Here is a 20,000-nt window from a genome sequence, read left to right as displayed (position 1 = left end):
TGTGTGGTGCAGGGTCCAGGCTGGGGCTCACAAAGTCCAGACTCAGGATGTGCACCACTGGTTTTCATTACAGCTCTGCTCTCCTGCTGCCCAGGCAGCCCCTCTGACTGATAAGCATCTCCATTCCTTTTAACACCAATTACCTTTTCCAAACGGGCAAGTTTATGCTCTGGCATGAACCTGGGAGGAAAAAGAACAAACAAACAAAAAGAAAAAAATCTGTATTTTGTTTATGCTGGATTAAAATTTCACCTGACAACTAATTAAGTAATAGCACATTAGAAGGTAAAATATGGTCGATATTTTACATCCATCTAAACGACAACATGAATTCAGGAAGATACGCTTTATTTTAGTGAATATGGCACCTGAGAAATAAAACCATGCATTCCCTCATGACACATGCATCAACAGGGAGAGTAAAACTATTTACCTGCTAAAATAAAATAATACAAACACCTCTGGAAGAAAGAGGGCAACTCTGCCAGGAAAGTTTTGGAATTTTTGCCAGTATTACTTCTAAGATTGGTAGCAATTCTTCATCCTAGTTGTAGAGGCCTTCTTGTTCTTTACAATATCTGAAAGGAGGATGGAGCTGGGTGAGAGTTGACCTTTTCTCCCAAGGAACAAAAAGCAGATTCTCTGAGTTTAGAAATACAAATTTGGTATGGTTGAATTCCACACAAAGAATCCTACAATCAGTGGATGGCTTGGGTTGGAAGGGACCTGAAAAATCATCTCATTCCAAGCCCTCTGCCATGGGGACACCTTCCACTATCCCAGGTTTCTCCAAGCCCTGTCCAACCTGGCCTTGGACACTTCATGGGATGGGGAAGCCACAGTTTCTCTGGACAACCTCTGCCAGGACCTCACCACGCTCACAGGAAACAATTTCCTTCCCAACACTTCATTTAACTGTCCTCTGCCAGTAGAAGCCATTCCCCCTTGTCCTGTCCCTCCATCCCTTGCTCAAAGTCCTGTCCAGCTCTCCTGCAGGCCCTTTAGGCACTGAGGTCCCCCTGGAGCCTTCTCTTCTCCAGGCTGCACAATCCCAGTTCCCTCAGACTTTGGTCACAGACCTAACACTGGCTGCTGGTGGCTCCTCCGAAGCACAGACACAGCCCCGTCAGGATGTACTTTTAAATATTTACACATGGGAAAAGCTGAAGCAGAAACAGGTTAAGGGATTTTTCCTAAACTACCAAGTTGTGACTGCATTGAAAGGACTGATTTACCAACCCAAATTTAACTAAGATATTTTGAAAAATTACTGCTGTTAAGACAAATTGCTTGAGGTGTGAGAGGTCAGGCTACCTAGGCAGGCTCTATCCCCCTGCCTGTCTTTAATCTCCTAGCCAACCATCCACTCACTGCACCATTTCTGTTTCTGAACAGGTTTCCTCCTTAGTTTTCAACCCTTATAAATCTGATCTGTCATTGCAGAATTCCTAATAATATTAGATAAAACTCCACCGATTTCTCTCTGGAATATACTCTTTAATATCTTTTATTTAAGACATGTGTGTGCAATCAATTCCATGGTATTTACTTGTATTACACACACAGTATTCATCATCTTGACAATTTTTAAAAGTTTTAGAACACCATTTCACTTAACAGTTTGAAAGAAAAAAAAAAGAGAGAGAGAGATTTATTTGATGGTTAACTTTGGAACAAGTTATCTGCATTAACTTCCATTGTTTTGGCATAAAGTAGTTCTGTATATTTTACTAACAACAGTGGAGACATGATAAAAGATGTAGGCAGAGAGCCATAAACAGCTCTTGCTGCAATCCATGGTGTTCGTGGAAAGGCATTAATTTTTGGACTTTGATTGGAAGACGTCTCTGTGCTCAGCCACTTGGATTCTGCTAAATACAACCACGAATAAAACCTTGTACCTGAGGAGAACAATTTCTACGGCGGAAAGACCGTTGTAAATCATGTGTAGTATAAACTTGTCCACATGATTGGAATGATATAATGGATATTGGAGTCCCTAACCACCAGCTAATGTTCTTTATGACACTTAAATAAATGACCTGAAAATAAACTAATAACAACACAAAGTCATCTAAACCTGTTCTTGTGCATTTCCCAAAAGCATGCTGGGAAAAGACAATGTCTAGTTAGTGCAGGTTTTGTGTTTATGTTTTCTCCAGCACATTTTTGGTCCTCCAGACTCACATTAATTCTTCTTTTCTGCCACCTTCCAGAGGTATCTCTCAGTACTGGCCCAGACCTCAGTCATTTAAAACATCAAGAGCATGCAAGACTTCTGTATCACCATGATGGTTATGGAGAAACAAGGCTGGAGGAGGAGCAGACACAGGCTTGAAAGACCAGCTGTAAGAAAGAAGGTTTTAAATTTTTGTGGTTTTTATCATAAAGGTGGTGAAAGACTACACAGGGTGCCCAGAGAAGCTGTGGCTGCCCCTGGATCCCTGGAAGTGTCCAAAGCCAGGTGGGACAGAGCTTGGAGTAACCTGGGATAGTGGAAGGGAGTGGCAAGGAGTGGAATGAAATAATCTTTAAAGTCCTTTCTAACCCAAACTATTCCATGATTCTATAAAACCACCTAGAGAGCCACCACAGCAGAGAAGTGGGGTTTCATTTTCGAGAAGGACACACATTTTTTCTCAGTCTTAGTTACAAAACACACCAGACACGCAAGAAAAATGCCACAACATTCTATTTTAAATATGGGAGAAGCATTTTATTATTATTACTAACTTGTTGTAATGAACTCTTGCACATGTGAAACCTTCCAGAAAAAGAATTATCATCAAAGCTTACAAACATTAACACTTACAACAGATTCCAAAAGGTACTGTCCCTTATATTTAAAAAAAAACATGGAAAATGCTTTACTTTTATGCATAACTCATAAATATTTAAACACTGAAACTTCAGAACAAACAGGGAGGACTTAGATATCTAATTTTAGAATGGAAACTTGTTTTCAAATTTCTTTTATTTATTCTGATTTTTGAGGCTTTCCAACACATTGAACAGTCAATTTTAAAACTTTATGAAGGCTCTACAAAGAGTAAGCCTTGAAAACTTTCCCTTTTTGCATACTAGGTCTAGATGTTTAGTTAAAAAGATGGGTTAAATATTAAACTAAGTTCATAGGTAATAAAAATTCAATATCCTGAAATTCAGAGTTTCAATCTAAATATTTGCTACTTTGAGTAACAGATTTGTTAACTCACAACCTATATATAATATATTTTCTTTTCATTTATGCCACAAAACCCCGCTCTGAAGAAATCCATGTACTTTTCCTTGAAGCAGAAATGTGTTTTTCCCACACACATTTCTTTTTTGTAATTTGTTGCCATGTTCAACCGTATGTGTTTATTCACTGCACTTTATTTGCCCTAATGAAAAGTTATTTATGGGGATTGGTTTCTTTTCCATGGCACCAAAAGTCACTTTGTGCACCATTTTATTAAAAACAACAACAACAAAAAAGGATGGAAGGGCCATGATGTCACTGCTCGATGAATAGAAACCACATTAGAAAGATGAACTGGAGTTCTGGTTTAGGTTAGACCAAATTACACAACTGCCTCAAGAGACTGCAAGGATGGATGGAATAAATAAATACATTTTTTTAAAGCAATAAAAATTGGCCCTTCTGTAAATGTAGTTACATTTGGGTGTAAAGTAGGAGTTCTGAAAGTGCAATGGATTTTTTTTTAATATTGCAATTAAAAAGTTTAAAAATAATAGAGTTATGGAATGGTCTGAGTGGGAAGCGACTTTAAGGATTATCCCATTCCAATCCTCCTGCCATGGGCAGGGACACCTTCCACTACACCAGGTTGCTCCAAGCCATGCACACCTATTACTGCCCAAGCACTGTAGAAATACCAAAGTTGTTTTTTTTTTTTTTCAAAACTCAAGAATTTTGCTGATTCTATTCTACGAAATAAAGTAAAAAAACCAAACCAAACCAAACCAAAAAAACTCAGATTTTTGGGTGCTCAACAGGACCAGACAGCAACTCCATTAGTACACGCTTATTGATATATAAAATCATACATTTACATTTTATCTTTAATATTATGAATCAGTTGATAACAATAAAACTGATGCTGTTTATATTTAGCTACTTCTCAAAAGATTGCAAGAAATTACCAAACTGGGAGAACAGTCATAGCTCATTTTTAATTTATTTATTTTTTCTCTGCAACTACTGTCACATTTTGCCCTACAGCAAAAAAGAAAAAATGTTGCTGAGTGTGGTCAGGTGTCCTGAAGCTGTACTACAGTTCAAACCTAAAAGCTTGAAAGAAGATCCCCAATATTCAGAGAATTTGATATTAGGGTTTATTGAAGTTGTCACATACTTTCAGGGATCTAATTTCACTTTCTGATCTTCAGCAGTGGCTGTAATTCTTCATTCAGAAGAGGGAAGAGATTACTTGTCAGCAGTAATCTCTAACACAGATAATGCCATATAAATATTAGGGGCTTATAAGCATGGACAAGGATTAGGAGCAAAGAGAGAGAACAGAAAGAAAACTGAACAGAGCCAAGATTAAGCACTGGGAAGGGCATCGCAAAAGAAAATCCAAGGTCTGCGGCTCAGCTTGTCTTCCCACAGCAGAATGTGCCTTTTCCTGGGTACAATAAGCATGGTTTACACTGATTTCCCTGCTTGAAAACTGCAGGATGTAGGAATATGAAATTTTATTTGAGGTGTGATCATTGTCTTCTCTTTCCCATGGCAGAGGAGAAACTCGGGGAACCACTGAGGTTGGAAGACCCATGCAACTGGACAGGTTGCTCAAGAGCCTCCTCCAGTCGAATTTTAACTCCCACCAAATGTCAAGAATGCAGTTTGCACATGCAGATATTAAATAACAACAGTATGGGAGAGAGGTGAGGCTGACCAGGACATCTTCCATCCTGGCCAGAGTGCAGGACAGGTGTGTAACCTAGACAACAGATAAACCACGGAGGGATATCACAAGGTCTGACTTATTTCTGATAAAATAGGCAAAATAATACTGTTTTAGCAACACAGTTGAATGCAACAACCCTGACACTCCAGTGGATGCCTGATTAGCAGGCAGGATCCAGAGATGGTCCTGGAGAAGAGAGGCTGGATCCAGACCAACCACAGGCAGTCGGCTTGGACTCAACTTGGTCCATCTGAGTGAGGAAGGAAGATGAGGAAAGCAAGAGAGATCTCAATAGTAAAGAGAGAAGAAGGTCAACAGGATAAGTATCTTTCCTCAAATTGTAACTTCCACCTGTTTTTCCAAATAATTTCTGAGTGAAATCCCTCAATATCCAACAGTCACATTTAACACTGTCAAAAATTCCCACTTCTAATCAACATTTACACTTTTCTTTCCAATCTATTTAACTCTAATTCAACAACACTCCTATTTCTTAATGCTCAAAGATGTCACATCTGTAGGTCAATCTAAGGAGGATGCTCAAACTGGCCTCTCAACCTTCCCCTCAAGGTTACACTTGCATTTCTAATATTAAGGTCCCTGTGCCAGGTGTACTCTAACACCCCAGAGGACCAGGATTTTAACAAAAGTGTTCTTCAACTCTCATTCACAACACTATGACCATGTAGATCTGCTGCATCGACACCACAAAGTAACTTTTGGAGCTCTAAGAGTCCTCTTGATAACAATTGCCAGAAATTTAGAAATTGTTGACTTAAGTTCTACTTTAACAGAAGTTCAAAAGAATGAATTGCACTATGGGGAAAAAAAGTTAGGCTTCTGAGAATTGCAAGGTTTTTAAGGCTCTTTAGGATTTTAAAGGATTGGTCATGTTCATTAGTGTTTCCTTAAAAAAAAAAACAAACAAACAAACAAAAAAAAACCTAACTAAGCTCTCAAGTGTTTATTTAGAGAATGCAAATTTTACAGAGTTCTAACCAATACAGTATCTCCCCTTGCTAAACACAACTGGAAATGGGTGCTTGAAAACTAGTACCACACCTGAATTTTTTTTTCCTTTTAATTAAACTAAACCCAGGATCCTATAACATATAATTTCCTGGGTTTTGAAACTACTTTTAATCAGGATATAGGGGATGAATGTCCCCTTTAACTAGGCTGCTTTGCAACATACACAATGCAGAAGGGAGTGCTAGCATAACACTTCAATAGTTAAATGACTTTATGAGAAAAATACTTCCAAATGTTTCCTAAAACCTTCCAAACCGCACCAAAGAACATTATCGTAATATTATGTTTCCCCATGGCCTCCAATATTTAGGCTTGCTATTCTCGAAATGATACTTGGATGAAAAATACAAGTTTATGTAATGTATAAATTGTTCCTAGAAGTAAAGTTGCCTTTAAAATTACTCTGTATAGATGTCAGATATTTTACATTTTCAATAGTCTTTGTGTATTAATTGGAGAAATGGCCTGCTGGTGCTTTGGGCAGCACAGGAATAATCTGTATTTCAGAACTGAGCAGTCACCCTGTGATCTTATTCCTAGCAAACACTGAAAACAATAACTGTCCTAACCGATTACATATCATGTTACCCTTAATAGAGATCCATATTTCTTGCACAGTATACATAATCCACATAAACTGTGCACCATATATCAATACCATATTCCAGCGAATCCACCATCAAAGAGTTCGTTTATAGTAGGTTTTCATTTGACTCGGGGTTGTAACGTTCTGTGCAATCATAAGCAAACCATTTCAGGGATTTTGTCAGCAAGCTGCTTTTTGGCAGATTATTGGCAGTACATATTGGCAGCAAACTAGTGCAACTAAGCCCTTCTTATAACTTACAGGTAAATAATGATTTTAATAAATTTATGTAAAATGTTCCACTTGCTTACATCTGGTTTTGATAATTCACTCGCCCGTGCAAATGCAAATGTCTGTGTGTTTCTCAGGAAAACACATACTTCACCTGAACTACTTAAGGTTTTCTCAGGTACCCCAAGAAATAAATAGGCAATGAAGCCTGCTTTCACATGAAAAAAGCTAGGGAAACTAATTAAAAATAATAATTGTATGCACACCAAAATTTAAACCACACTTTGTCAATAATACAATATTCAAATGGCAAGAAAAATGCATTTTTTGCCTGTTGTGGAGCTATCCCAGCCACAGGGCATTCCAGTAAACTGACTCTGCCCCTCAGGACCTGCTAATGCAGAGACTTTAACCTCTATTTGAAAACGTGTTACTACATTAATTTGCATTTTGCTTTTGTACTACAACTGAAGTTTAAATGTGTAGCATTTGTATCTCAACCAGGCAGTGTGGACTAGAGGAAATTCCAAGTTCTAATCCCAGTTTTGACAAGTCCCAATCTCATTCACCAGAAGTTTTCCTCTGAAAGGATGAGGTTTTTGTCACAAAGCTCTAAAAATATTAATACTATTAGCAGCAGTGTCCTTACAGGGGGAAAAGCCCCACAAAACCCTTGGACTCCCTTCTGGTACAAATCAGGATGATGGTGATGCTTATTTATGATCCCTGATCATCTGGCTTTCAGCATTTGGGTGCCAGAAGAATCCTTGGGGAGCCACAGTCCCTGGAAATTCTGTAAAACACTGGTGGCCCATCACGGAGCTACCTGTGACATTAAAAACTGCCCACACCCGCTCTGCTTGTGGATACATTTCAAAGTTATATTAAATAACTGCTTTGAATGGGGCCTGTAATGAACAGGCACCAATTAATTAAGCATCAGATTTTACTTGTGCACTGTTCAGCCTAGAACTTGCTGTTTCTAAGTGTTTATTCACTCATGGATTCAGCAGTTTAGGATTTTGTAAGTCTAGGCAACGTGGTTAAAACACCCTCAATAAATTCTTGTTGAGATCTATTGGACACGCTGCTACAACTTGATGTTTCTATAGTGGACTTGCTTTTAATTTGATCTGTTTCAAGGATTCAGTATCCTTCCAGAACATTGGAAACCTAAGGGCATATATTTGTATTGTTTAAAGGCAGGAAATTCTGTGAACCGAAATGAGAACATATCCCTTTTGCCTTTATGGACTTTTGTTATTTTCTTTTCCTTTTGGGGTTTTTAGAAACAAAACCAGTGAAAGCTGAAAGTTTGAACAATAGAAAATTACTTTCAAGGGGGAAAAAAGTAAAATACCAAGTATACTTTTATAACTTTATTCACACACTTTGTATATATGTAAATTGCACTTATCCAAGCATCAGAAAATACCATTCACAGCAGGGCCTTATATTGCAGCAGGATCATACTGGTTTTGTCATAAAAGACTGTGGACTTTGCTGTTTTATTCCTTTACTACCTTGTATTAACTTGTACCCCACTGACTTCATGACAGAGCTGACTTGTTTCATGCTAACCACAGAACTAGGGCAATCACATTCCTATTGTATGGAGGGAAACTACCAATCTTTGTAGCTTTTTAACTCCTTGGCCAAAGAATCCCACAACCTTCCTTTAACTGATGCAAAAAAAGTAGGTCTGAATTCTGGGATAGGAAATGAGAACTGGTGGAAGATGAACAGGGACATATAACCTGCTGAAATTAAGAGCTGGGCAGATACTGCCTTTTAGGACAACTGCAGCAGCAAACTTTCCTACATTAGTTCTGTACTGCTTAGGGAAGGACTGGAGGCAGAGTGGCTGCATTAGCAGGGAGACCTGATGCCAGCAGGATGCCTCGATCCCAGGGCAGTGCTGCACAAACACATCCTTGCTGCTTCTGGTGCTCAAACCAGCTCAGTATCTTTATTGCACACAATGAATTACACTGCACTACTTTACAAGAAGAGGGTTATAGGTTATAGCCATGGTTATGGCTCTCTGCAACACTCCTGCCTTGTGACAGAGTGCAAAGAGCCAACTAAGCCTGCAAAAAAAACCAAAAAACAAAACTTGCTGGAGGACAGCTCGTGTGCCACAAGCTCAAGTGCAGCCATTTCAGCAAGAGCTGAACACTTTCCCAGCAGTGTTCCTCACGAGCTGACTGCTCCTATCACGCCAGCCTAGCAGCTAAATATAAATTACAGAGGGATGCAAAGCCTGAGAGAGACATCTGACACCCGAGACTCAGCTTGGCCACTGGATCTCTCCTAGCTAGTGTTTCTTCACTTGTTAATCCCTCTTCCTGGGCAGCAGCAATTATGACTCTGGTGAACTGCAGGACTTGGGTTTATTTGCTTTCATTTGGCACAGCACTTCGTGCCCAGCTCCTCTGCTCTGGGAGGTTACAACAGCTAAAGCAGGGATCACAATGGGACACCATCAGTCATCAGAATAAACAGCTCAGCTGCTTCAGGGGAGTCAAAGAGGAGAATGAATCTTACTAAGAGATTTGAAAGAGCATGAGGAAGTGGCTTCACATGAAGTGCTTACAATGATGGCTTCCAAAGGAACATTCCTGACCATCGGCCCTGGGGAATAAAGAGCTGCAGGGTGCTCATGTTCATCCACAGACCTGACTTTGACATAAAACTAACGGGATCCATAACTACCAGGTGCAACCCTTCTGTGCTCTTTCCTGCAGACGTGGGTGATGAAGAGAAAGGCTTGGCTACCACCCAGACATCACAGGGTCCATCACCTCCCTGATGGAAAAAGCAGGGATTCTGAACTTAGCAACTATGAAATCCACCATTATCCCAACTGTTCTTCCCCCTAAAACATTCTCTCCCTTTCTTTAGCTACACTAATTCAACAGTTTTGCCCAAGCACTCCAAGAACAACCTTATACTTCGAAACATTGCACTATACAGATGTTTAAATCATACACTCAACATGCATATGCACAACCAACCACAAGTCAATAGTTTACAGGTCCTGTATACCTTATTTTAAATTCTTCTGAAAAGGTAGTTAAAGATTCTTAGGGCAAAAATGACGACTAAGTTCATGAACTGCACAGAAAATTGGCTGTGACACCACTTATTAAAAGTTATGATAACTAGAAGGTCCAACTAAAAGGAGCAGATGCACTCTTTGCTAGGCTGTAGCTGCAGACAGAATTTTTGGTGCTGAGATCAAAAGAACAAGGTGTTCATATAAATGGCATTTTATTTTGATCCTATTATTCTATATGAGCTCAAAGAGAGATCAAAGGAAAAAGCACCCAGGTTTCACTATTAACACTTAACATAACCCCAGTTGGAAAATCCTTTCCAGATTGTTAGTGCAATTTAAAGCCCAGCATATTTTTGTTGCTCTGTTAGGTTAATACACCTGAAGGCATGGGTTTGATTCCTGGATCACCTTTTCCATTGTGGAAAATTGCTTCTGTTACAAATAATTTCAGTTATTTTCATTTTTATGGCAGCAAAGACACCCTAGCTTTGGGGAATGCCCTGGCCTGGGTTGTACCCTCTGTCCTGGAGAGCCAGGCTGCCCTGAAGTGGTGACAATATATTACTTGTACGACAGTCAGGAAATCCAACACCATTGGAGTGAAGTACTAAAGTGTGGTTCAGCCCCTGCCAAAGCATACCAGCTTCCACTCAGAATGTAAACAAACCTAATGGGCCTTTCAAATATCTAAAAGTTCCTCCTGATAGCTGGCAGGAATTAATGTGCTTTAATACGTTGCATTGCTTATTATGACATTATCCAGGACTACTACTATTAATTAATGGTTCTATTGCTGCTTTTAGCAACCAGTGGTGTTGTATAAAGAAAAAATAATAACATATTGTATTTCCTGTAAAGCTGAAGTATGCTAATAAATTTAATATTCGTGCTTTGAATGAAAGCTTCTCATTGATGATTCAGTAACTTAGGGCAGATATTTCAGCATTTCCTTTCCACTGAATTTCTTTGACTTCTAAGACTGCAGAAACCTGCTAATACACAGGTATCACTTATCACACTAACCTTGGAAAAATCAGCAATCAAGGAAAAAAAGAAGTGCATATCTCCTTCTCTGCCTTGCCACCCCCTCCTCACTTGCTATTAAAGCACTTGTGCTACAAAGTCATTCCAAAGTTTATTTTAAATGCCAAAAAGTGGGCACTAATCCCACAGGAGCTGGCTCAGCTACGGCCCACCATCTTGAACACATTAATTTTATCCTAATCTGTTCCAAGGAGGGGGTTTTGGGTGGTTGTCGTGGGGTTGAGCTTTATTTTTGACTTAATAACAGCAGATTGTCAGAGGTGAAGAGATAGAAATGACTTTGGGAACTTGCACAGCCAACATTAAATACTCGCAGGTGAGCTGTGGCCTGGAGTGAACAGGACAATTATGGGTTAAACGAGATAAAAACGTGTCATGCACAATCAGAACATGTTCATGTTACACACAGCAGCCAGCTGGCTATAAATCCAAGAAGTAAGCTGGAAGGCTTTGGAGTTTCAATGAATGAACACAGATAGAAAGGGAAGAACGGTGGTTTGTCGCCATATGAATGGCTTTTAACTGAAAAGAGTGGATTGCTTTCACAAGGGTTTGCCAAAACAGCAACCTTGTTGAGATGAGGAAAAGAATAAGGATGATGATTGGGACATTCCATATATTTATATTTTCTATTTTGTTTTGAGGCAGAGGAGTCTGATTCAGCATGCCTGAACAATTAAGACGTGGCTTTACATACAGGTGTTCCAGTGAATAGGGACACAAGTTCTTTGACAATACCTCTGCAGCTGATGATCCATCAACAGGATTAGGCTGTTAATTCATTCCAGATTCAAATCACATGAGCTGAGCTGTGAGAAGCAATGGACTATTTTTCTTTCCACATTTCTAGCTCCAAGTAATTGTAGGCTATAACCTTCTGTACTCTGCATATGCATCACTGAACCTATGGCCAGCAACCCTACCTGTGCATAGATCCACCAGACCTGAGGCTGCTAAAACACCTTCCTGGCAGGCACAGAGGATAAGAAAGGCCTTTCTGAGACATTCTTATTTTTTTATTGAATAAAGCTGAATAGCAGAACCTCCTGGATTACAGACCCAAGAAATGCCCTAGTAGGTTTTCATAAATGGATGAGTCTGACTGACTTGGGTGGTCTGTGCAGAGCCAGGAGTTGGACTTCAATGGCCCTTGTGGGTCTTTCGGTGACCCTTGTGGGTCTTTCCAACTCAAGATATTATTCAGTGACTTTCTAGAAGTCTAATTATCCCAGTTGAACATTTTGGGATCTTAGCAAGATAAACTCTTGCTCTTTCTCTACCTAAGGCAGATGCAATTCCTTCTAAATCCAAAAACAGAGCTCTGGCTCTTACTAACACAAATATGAGCTACACCTTAAAGGCGTAAAGTAACTTTACACTCATAATCTCTGTTCATATTAATTTATATGTTCTATAAATTAAATATATATCTGTATCTATATATATATATATGTTTTTACAAAACTTTTCTGATGTTTAAAAGTGGGTGTAAGCTCCTGGGTTTGATGTACTCACTGTTGACAGAATCAGATGCAAACTGTAGGAAGGCTGATAACAGCTTTGCTCCCCAAAACCTTTCTCCTGTGTCTCTGGGCTGACTGAATGGGAACTGAGAGGGGAAAGAACAAAGATTTGCTGTTCTTTACAGTCACGCAACGAAAGTGTAGGTTAAGCACAGGAAGTATTTGCAGATTCCAGATATTCTGTGGACCTTTGTTGCTTTTCCTTGCATTCAGATCTAATCTGAGCCCCTGCACAGAGCTGGACTTTCATGTTTTGAGGTCCTTCACTAATAGAAAACCCAACCCACTGTAACAGGGCAAAGTGGACTCAAGAACTGCAGCTCTATGTAGGCATTTATTCATGCTAATACATTAAGGAAAAAATGCTTTAACAAGAAAAGGCTTAAAATCATACAAATAAATTAATAAACAAATTTAATACATACTTACAGTACAGCAAGCCTACAGACTGCAAAGATATTGTTCTGTCTTTTAGAAAAAGTTTGGATTGACAGTTTGATGTACCACATCAAATATAACAACATTGTGTGATCTTTAAGCCTCAGGGGTTTAAAAATACTAAGTGTTTCTTTTTTGTTCTGATACCAAATATGTCTATACCTACAACTCATCCAAGTCACCACTAATAACCACTGGGATATTTTTAGGAGGCTCTTCAAAAAGAAGGGTAGTATTCTCACTACCATTTTGAACACAATAAATTGTGTTTGGTTCTTTAGATTCAATCAAGCATCAATTTTGGATTATTTGTCTCAAGTCAGAATTCTTAATATATGCCTTTTTTTTTGTTAAAGAAGCAACTTCTGAGGGAAGAAAAATCCTCTCCACAATTTGAGTGCAATCAGCTCTTCTCATATAATTGGCTCTGATTTGAAGGTAAGGTTCATGATCACATATATTTAAGGAGGACTGTATGATTAATTTAAGAGGTGCCCCACCAGTATTTTCACATGAATAAGCATAAAGAACATTGTTTTATTTTCACTATGCTGCTGTATCACCTTTGATTCTCACAATCATGTTTGTACTAATATCATTCTGCCTTTTTGTAGGAGAAGGGCTCATAGCAGGATGGGCAACTTACATTTGTAAATCAGTGAGACCTGGCATGGAACATAATTACAAATATGAATAGGCAAATATCAGGCTGTGAGATATTCAGAAGAATTTTATGCCAAAAAATTGTTAGGGAATTTTCAGCTCTCACAAGAGCATCCAGCTAATTCTTGACAGATCATCAGTACCTTTGGGTGCTTTCTGGGAGCAGATTCCTCTTTTTCCCTTACTGTTCTTTGTGAAAAAAAGGAAACATGAAATTCTCGCCAGAAAATGAGAAAAACATTAACCTCTAAGTCCCTCAGATTCTGGTAAACAGGGAGATCACTGTAAATCTTCGCTTCTGCATATGAATTAGAGGAGAATAATGGGACTGAGCAAAAAGTCATGGACTATGTTCATCAATATGTGCTTTTTATGTAAACTAGATTGTTAATTGAAAACCCATCTTCAGAGTCTTTTTAGAGGAAATCACCTTAAAATTAATCAAAGTCCTGTTTTGTTGGGTTTTTTTTTTTTGTTTTTCTTTTTTTTTTAATAGGGTTTGTGCTCCCTTGGATGCTCAGAAAATTGCTTGGAGCAGAGACTGGAGCCAGAGGCTTTGGGGTTCGTGTCTCAGAGCCCATTTTTGTGGGGCTGGGGAGGCTCAGCCTGGAGAAAAGGAGGCTCAGGGGGGACCTTCTGGCTCTGCACAACTCCCTGACAGGAGAGGGCAGCCAGGTGGGTCAGGCTCTGCTCCCAAACAAAAACTGAAAGGATCAGAGGAGTTGTGGATATTTGGGAAAATTTCTTCACTGAAAGGAGCTCACCAGTGACTACAGTAGGTCACAGTCCCCAAAACAACAGAATTTCAGCTCTCTTTTCTGCCTGGTCATCACCATGCCCTCAGCTTTCAACCATTTCTTTTCCCATTTACCCCTGGCTTTTCCTGTTTTCCATCTCTACTAAAGCTGTGAGGCACACAAAACAAAAAGTCTTCATGTAAAATTTTGGATGTTGTTTTTTTTGGTTTTGTTTTTTTTTAAAATATACCTCTCCTTAAAATATTTCTTAACTTACTTCTTCAGTACCTAGCAGTGACTCATTAAAAAAATAAATCATAGTAGTATGATACTATCATAGTAGTAACACAGTGATAGATATCAAAGGTGAAAATTTGCCATTTTGCACTAAAACAGCCTGAACACACCTTCAAACAGCATAGAGAGGAAAGGATTGTATTTGTCTACAGATGTATTTTCTTAACATTTTTTTCATCACTTTACTTCAGCAAGAATGACCAGCTTAAATTTTTCAGTGTCTTCAAGGACCTTATTTCATGAATTTGTATAAAAGGCAGAAAAGTATATATAAATGTTTTAAAAGCAGCCAGGAGTTTTTGTGGAAACAGTGCCATTAGATTTAAAATACCAAACACTCAAATTACTTCTGACACATTTGATCTGAGTCACTTTTGAATTTGCACCTACAAACAACAAAAAACACTGGTTCTGAAGGAGACTGATTATTTCCTTTGCAATATTTTACCACAGAGAAGTTATTCTCCCTTTCCCCCAGATCTGACAACCATTCAAATACCCTGGGTTTGCTGCACACTAAACCAGAAATACGATCTCTACTTGGAAACTCCCCTCAAAAATAGTTTCTTCTGTCAATTCTCAGTAACTGCCTTCAATAACAAGCGTGGCTATTGAACTCTGGAAGTATCAATGCTCAGTCATCTTCCTGAGCTTACACATCACAGCTGCAGGGAATAAAAATGCTCAAAGACCACGATCTCTCCCCATCGTTTGGATGTTTCTCATAACCCTGTGTGATATTTAACTGGCACTGCTTTCTCCTCCTTCACTTCCAAAGGGATGAATCACAGACTCAGTTCTTCCAGGAACCAACCACTTGAGCTGTTCTCTGCACTTCCTCCAGCTCTTCCTCAACTGCAGCCAGCCCTTTGATTGACCCCACCTTTAATAAATGTTTAGCTGGAGAGTCTCAGCTAAAACGTGCATGAAGGCTCCTGGGAATGACTAACCAACACCTAAAACCCAGATTTATAACAGAGAACTTCCCAGAGCCTCCCACAGCCAGTGGGATTTGTTCAGAGGCTGGAGGGAAGAAGAGTCACTGTGGGAAGTTGGATTTCTTCACTTTATTATTCAATAATAATACAACATGTTTTCTGTAAACTGCTCTGAGTTATACACAGCATGTTAAAAACAGATCAATGCAAACTTAGAGGGTATAGCCTACATCAGGTATCTCTCATTATGATTAACTGTTAATTTTAAGTTACAACTTGCAGAAAAATAAATAAGCAAGCCCAAAACAGGCCTTCAGTTCCCTATTGATAAATTTATATTCAGATGCTTAGAGTGGAAAATGAGAGAATTCACTTCCTGAGTTAACTTTATCAAGGGAAAAAAAATAAAAGGGCAAAAAAATTGGAAATTCAGTGTCTGGGAGTCAACAGGAACACAGCATTTTCTGAATCAGTGGAAAGGGCTGAAGTTACATCCAAGGAAAATGTTACAAATCAAAGAATCCTTAAACAAGACAAAGAATTCTCAAAACAGAAAACCACCTTGGAGTATTTTTCTGGAATTTCCAAACCACAGTTGGTCTCAATGATCTTATAGGGCTTTTCCAAGCCAAATGACTTTGTGATTCACCCATCCAAGCTGTGACATCAGTCAGAAGTGGCTTCAGTGCCAGCACTAAGTACCATCATCTAATGGCCAAGAGATGCAGAAAGCCTCCTTGTCCCTCCACCTCCAGTCCCAGTTTTTCACCTACTGCTATTTTCAGCAGTCCCTTGGCTTCTCTGTCCCAAAAAGATAGTTATTTTGCCCGAATGCCAAGACAGTGGTACCTGATCTACTTCTGTGGCTTCCTGATTTTACTGCAGCACAACCAACAGAACAGTAAAACACATATTTTACAGAGCAACACATTAAAAAAATCTGGATTTCTCCTAATAAAAGGTCTCTCTTAGGTATAGTGATTACAAACAGTAATAGATACTATTTTTAATATTCTGGGAATGTAGTCCTTTATCTCAAAATAGTCCCAAAATTATTTGCCATTAGCTATCTTATACAATTCAGAACCCGTGTCTAACTTGGAAATTTGGTACTTTTACCCCTGAGTTTTACAATAAACTAAACAGTCTAAGTACCTTTTCACAGGAAGTAATATAGAGTTATTTGTTGATTCAGTAATGGAATCATCAAGCTAATGGTCTTCCATTTCTGAAGTTCCCAAATTCTCCTGAAATAATAAAAATTCACCAAGGCAGCAGCAAAAAAGCAAGTGGACACTTCTCCACAGTCTCGACAATAAACAGCAGAATTGTGATACTCCACCGGAATGTTCCAAACCTAAATTGAATGGCAGCATGATTGCTGTGGTTCCAGTTATGTTAATTAGGCTGGATTCATGGTTCATTGAGGCTGCAATTATGCTGCAAAGAAATGCTGCAAGCATCCCATCCTCCTGCAGTCTGCTGAGTGTGCTCCCATTCCTCTTGGGGCAAAATAGACTTTCTGAAGGGATTTATACACTGGAGTCACATTTGCACTTAGACCACATGCTTGGTGAAGATGCAATTAGATGACCACGTTTTGCAACTTTCTTCTATTCCAGATTTAATAGGAAAAATAGCTTTCCAAGTTCCTTGGCCATTTTTTAAGCATGCTTTACTTTGCCAATTTGCATACTAAGCATACAAATTATAAGCCTTATTAGCCCCATTTCAACCGTAGGGTAAGTGAAGAGGGGGAAGAGTTTTACCCAAAGTTATGCAGCTCTTCAGTGGAAAGAGAATTGAAGTAGCTCCCACCCTCTCACAGTTAATGGTTGGACTCGAAGATCCTGAAAGGCTTTTCCAAATGAAATGTTTCTATGATTCTTTTAATTACATTTCCTGACTTACAACTGTGGATAGGACAGCCCCCACACCCAAAATGCAAAACCTTCTGCTGGAGAAGTGATTTAGAAGAGAGGGGCAAATGGGCATTATAGTCTCAAACAACTGAGAGAAGACACAGGATGAGCCAAATTTGTTGGCCTGCAATGAGAAGGAAATAGTTTAACATGGTAGCAGCTCCTTCCCTGGATGGCAAAGGTGTGCTGGCCACCAAAAAGGAGTTTTCAAGCTACCTGGTTTTTACTGGGTTGAAGAGACAGCAACAGAAGAAGATGATTTTTCAAGGAAGTAATCAGTCTCGGGTTTTACAGGAATAGATCTACTTTTAAAACCAGTCTCTTTAGAGAAATAAATTTTCAATGCTATTCTTCTCAAAGAAGGATGATGTGGGATCAGGTGTCTAAACTGAGCTCCAAAGAACCAAGTATCCTCAGAGCCTAATTTCCAGCTTCACAATGGACTTAAGCACTTAGAAGTTCAAGTCTCATTAAAAACCAACCGCGCTTAAGCCCTTAATTTTTTTATTTCTTTTTCTTTTAAATTTAAGCAGATCTCAAAAAAAAAATTTGATACCAGCCACTTCAAAGCTGGCTCCCCGAATTCAGGGATGATTGAGTTTCCATAATACAATTATGTTTGGAACGGAGCTGGATTGAAAGCAAGGTTCAACTTTCAAACAACATCCCCAAAACAGTTGCAGATGATGTGCATTTCAGCTTTCTGATCCTCAGGTGACACGGGGATGATTGGTATTAGTGAGATACACATTAGAAAGGGAAGGCAATGCCCTAACTAGAAATAACCATCTTTTCCACAGATGGATGGACATCCATAACAATTTAATCTAACGAGACATTGAGCTTACATGCCCATTTGAAAAATCATAACGGCACTTGTCTGGCAGGTTTGTTCCTTGATGCTTCATTCAATGGCTGTTCCATTCTTTTGCTTTTTTTTTTTTTTTAAACTATCACAGCTCTTTTTTCCAGATTTAATCTACCAGCACTTCTCACCCAGGCCACAGCTTCAATTAATACTAATTTGAGCCTTAACACAAGGAATTCATGCATTGACTGAGCTCTGGATCTGGCTTTTAAAATGAGTTCTGCAATGTTCCTAAAATGAGGAACCTAAACCAGTTTGACACTGAAATTAGTCACTACATAAACAGAAATCTAAAAGCACATCAGGAATAATATTTAACAGACACTAAATAATATCAGATTGAGAAATAATTGTACTTTATGTGAGAGCATGATAAGAAATCTGTTTTCTGATATATTATTAGCCCAGTGGATATGACTTGCAATTTATTCTGCCTACTTAGGCTGGAGTTTAAATACAACACAAAAAAACTACGTCAAGTCTCTGAGACAGGAACACTCCAAAAGTTTTATTACTCTCACTTGAAAGCATTACCATGGGTAGGAGGAAAACTAAATATTAAATACGCCATTAACAGGAAAATTATTTCAAATCAGTGAAGCATGACGAGACCCAAGTATACTGTTTCTCAATTTCTTTTTCCCCAATGTACACTGAGGAGACAGTAAGGTAGTAAATAGCCAGGGTTCAAACACAGGACATAAACTATATAAAATTAGGAACAGCGTAAATCTTAAGAACAGTTCGAAACTCTGAAGAAAATTAGAAAAGAGCCTAATGTGCATTCATTACTGACTTCTCACCAACCTTTTCTTTTCTTAAAAGTAGGCAAAGCTGCTAAGCTGCTATACTGTTAAATTCTACTAACTTTAAAGTATTCTACTAACTTTATATTCTACTAACTTTAAATACTGTTTCTTTTAAAGTTGCACTTACCAAACCTGCTCCAAACCAACAGCTACTTCATTATTTTGTCTCATAAGCCAAGCAGTAAACTCATACTGTAAAACATAAACTGGATATTTTATTTAACTAAAAGATGGTCTAATGCCTAATGAATGCCTGCTGCTCACCAACTGAAAAGTTATGGAATATAATAAAAAACCTTTTACCAATTCATTAGGCAGGCAAAACTCACCTTGGCCATCCAGGCTAACGACCTGTCCTTACTGGTGCTCTGTAAGTGTTGGGAGGAAGCTTGAACTGGTCCCCAAAGCAAGAGGCAGGCTCAGAGATGCATTAAGAACCCAGTTTCTAGAGCCCTTCTAACCACAAATACTCTGGTTTTATTAAGTTTAGTTTGACATTTTGGTCCAGTTGACATCATTGGCCAGGTACCAACACCCTCTGACTCCAGCAGAGCAATCCTGACAGCACAGCTTTACCTCTAAGGCTCATCCTCCCCTGACAACTCCAAGAATGATTCCTCTGCTACCTGCAGTGATTTATGGAAAAGGCTTTGAAACGTCCTGTGCTTCACCATCTCTGCTGAAAGAAGATGGGCCATGGAGGTGATTACATCTTCACACCATAGATCATCCATTACTGACAGCTTTTATATTTCTCAACTTGGAAAAAAACCCCAGCCCTTGTCTACGTTTGGATACATAACACATTTGAAATGTGTAAGGCGAATATAAAGACTGAGGGTTTAAACCCTCAGTTTATCAGCTCTACAGGCCCAATTTTGCAATCAGCTAAACCTACAGTACATTTTCATCAAGTGCTGCAAATCAGCAAAATA

The 20,000-nt window shown here is 38.9% G+C and overlaps 1 protein-coding gene across 13 annotated transcripts in view; it reads right to left on the bottom strand.

Annotated features, from left to right (window-relative positions):
- The window catches only part of GTDC1 (glycosyltransferase like domain containing 1), a 197,797-nt gene that overhangs the window by 62,991 nt on the left and 114,806 nt on the right, over window positions 1-20,000 (bottom strand). For all 13 annotated transcript variants that reach the window (XM_041473204.1, XM_041473196.1, XM_041473192.1 and 10 more), the window contains one exon: window positions 1-180. This exon is cut by the window's left edge and continues 171 nt beyond it. In XM_041473204.1, coding sequence (XP_041329138.1) covers window positions 1-180 — 180 coding nt within the window. The remainder of the gene's footprint in view (window positions 181-20,000) is intronic.

This window comes from Pyrgilauda ruficollis, unplaced genomic scaffold (assembly GCF_017590135.1).
Source record: "Pyrgilauda ruficollis isolate IOZ18807 unplaced genomic scaffold, ASM1759013v1 scaffold3, whole genome shotgun sequence".
Lineage (NCBI taxonomy): Eukaryota > Metazoa > Chordata > Aves > Passeriformes > Passeridae > Pyrgilauda > Pyrgilauda ruficollis.
Note: the sequence above shows the minus strand (reverse complement) of the source record. Positions and strands in the feature narration are given on the sequence as shown.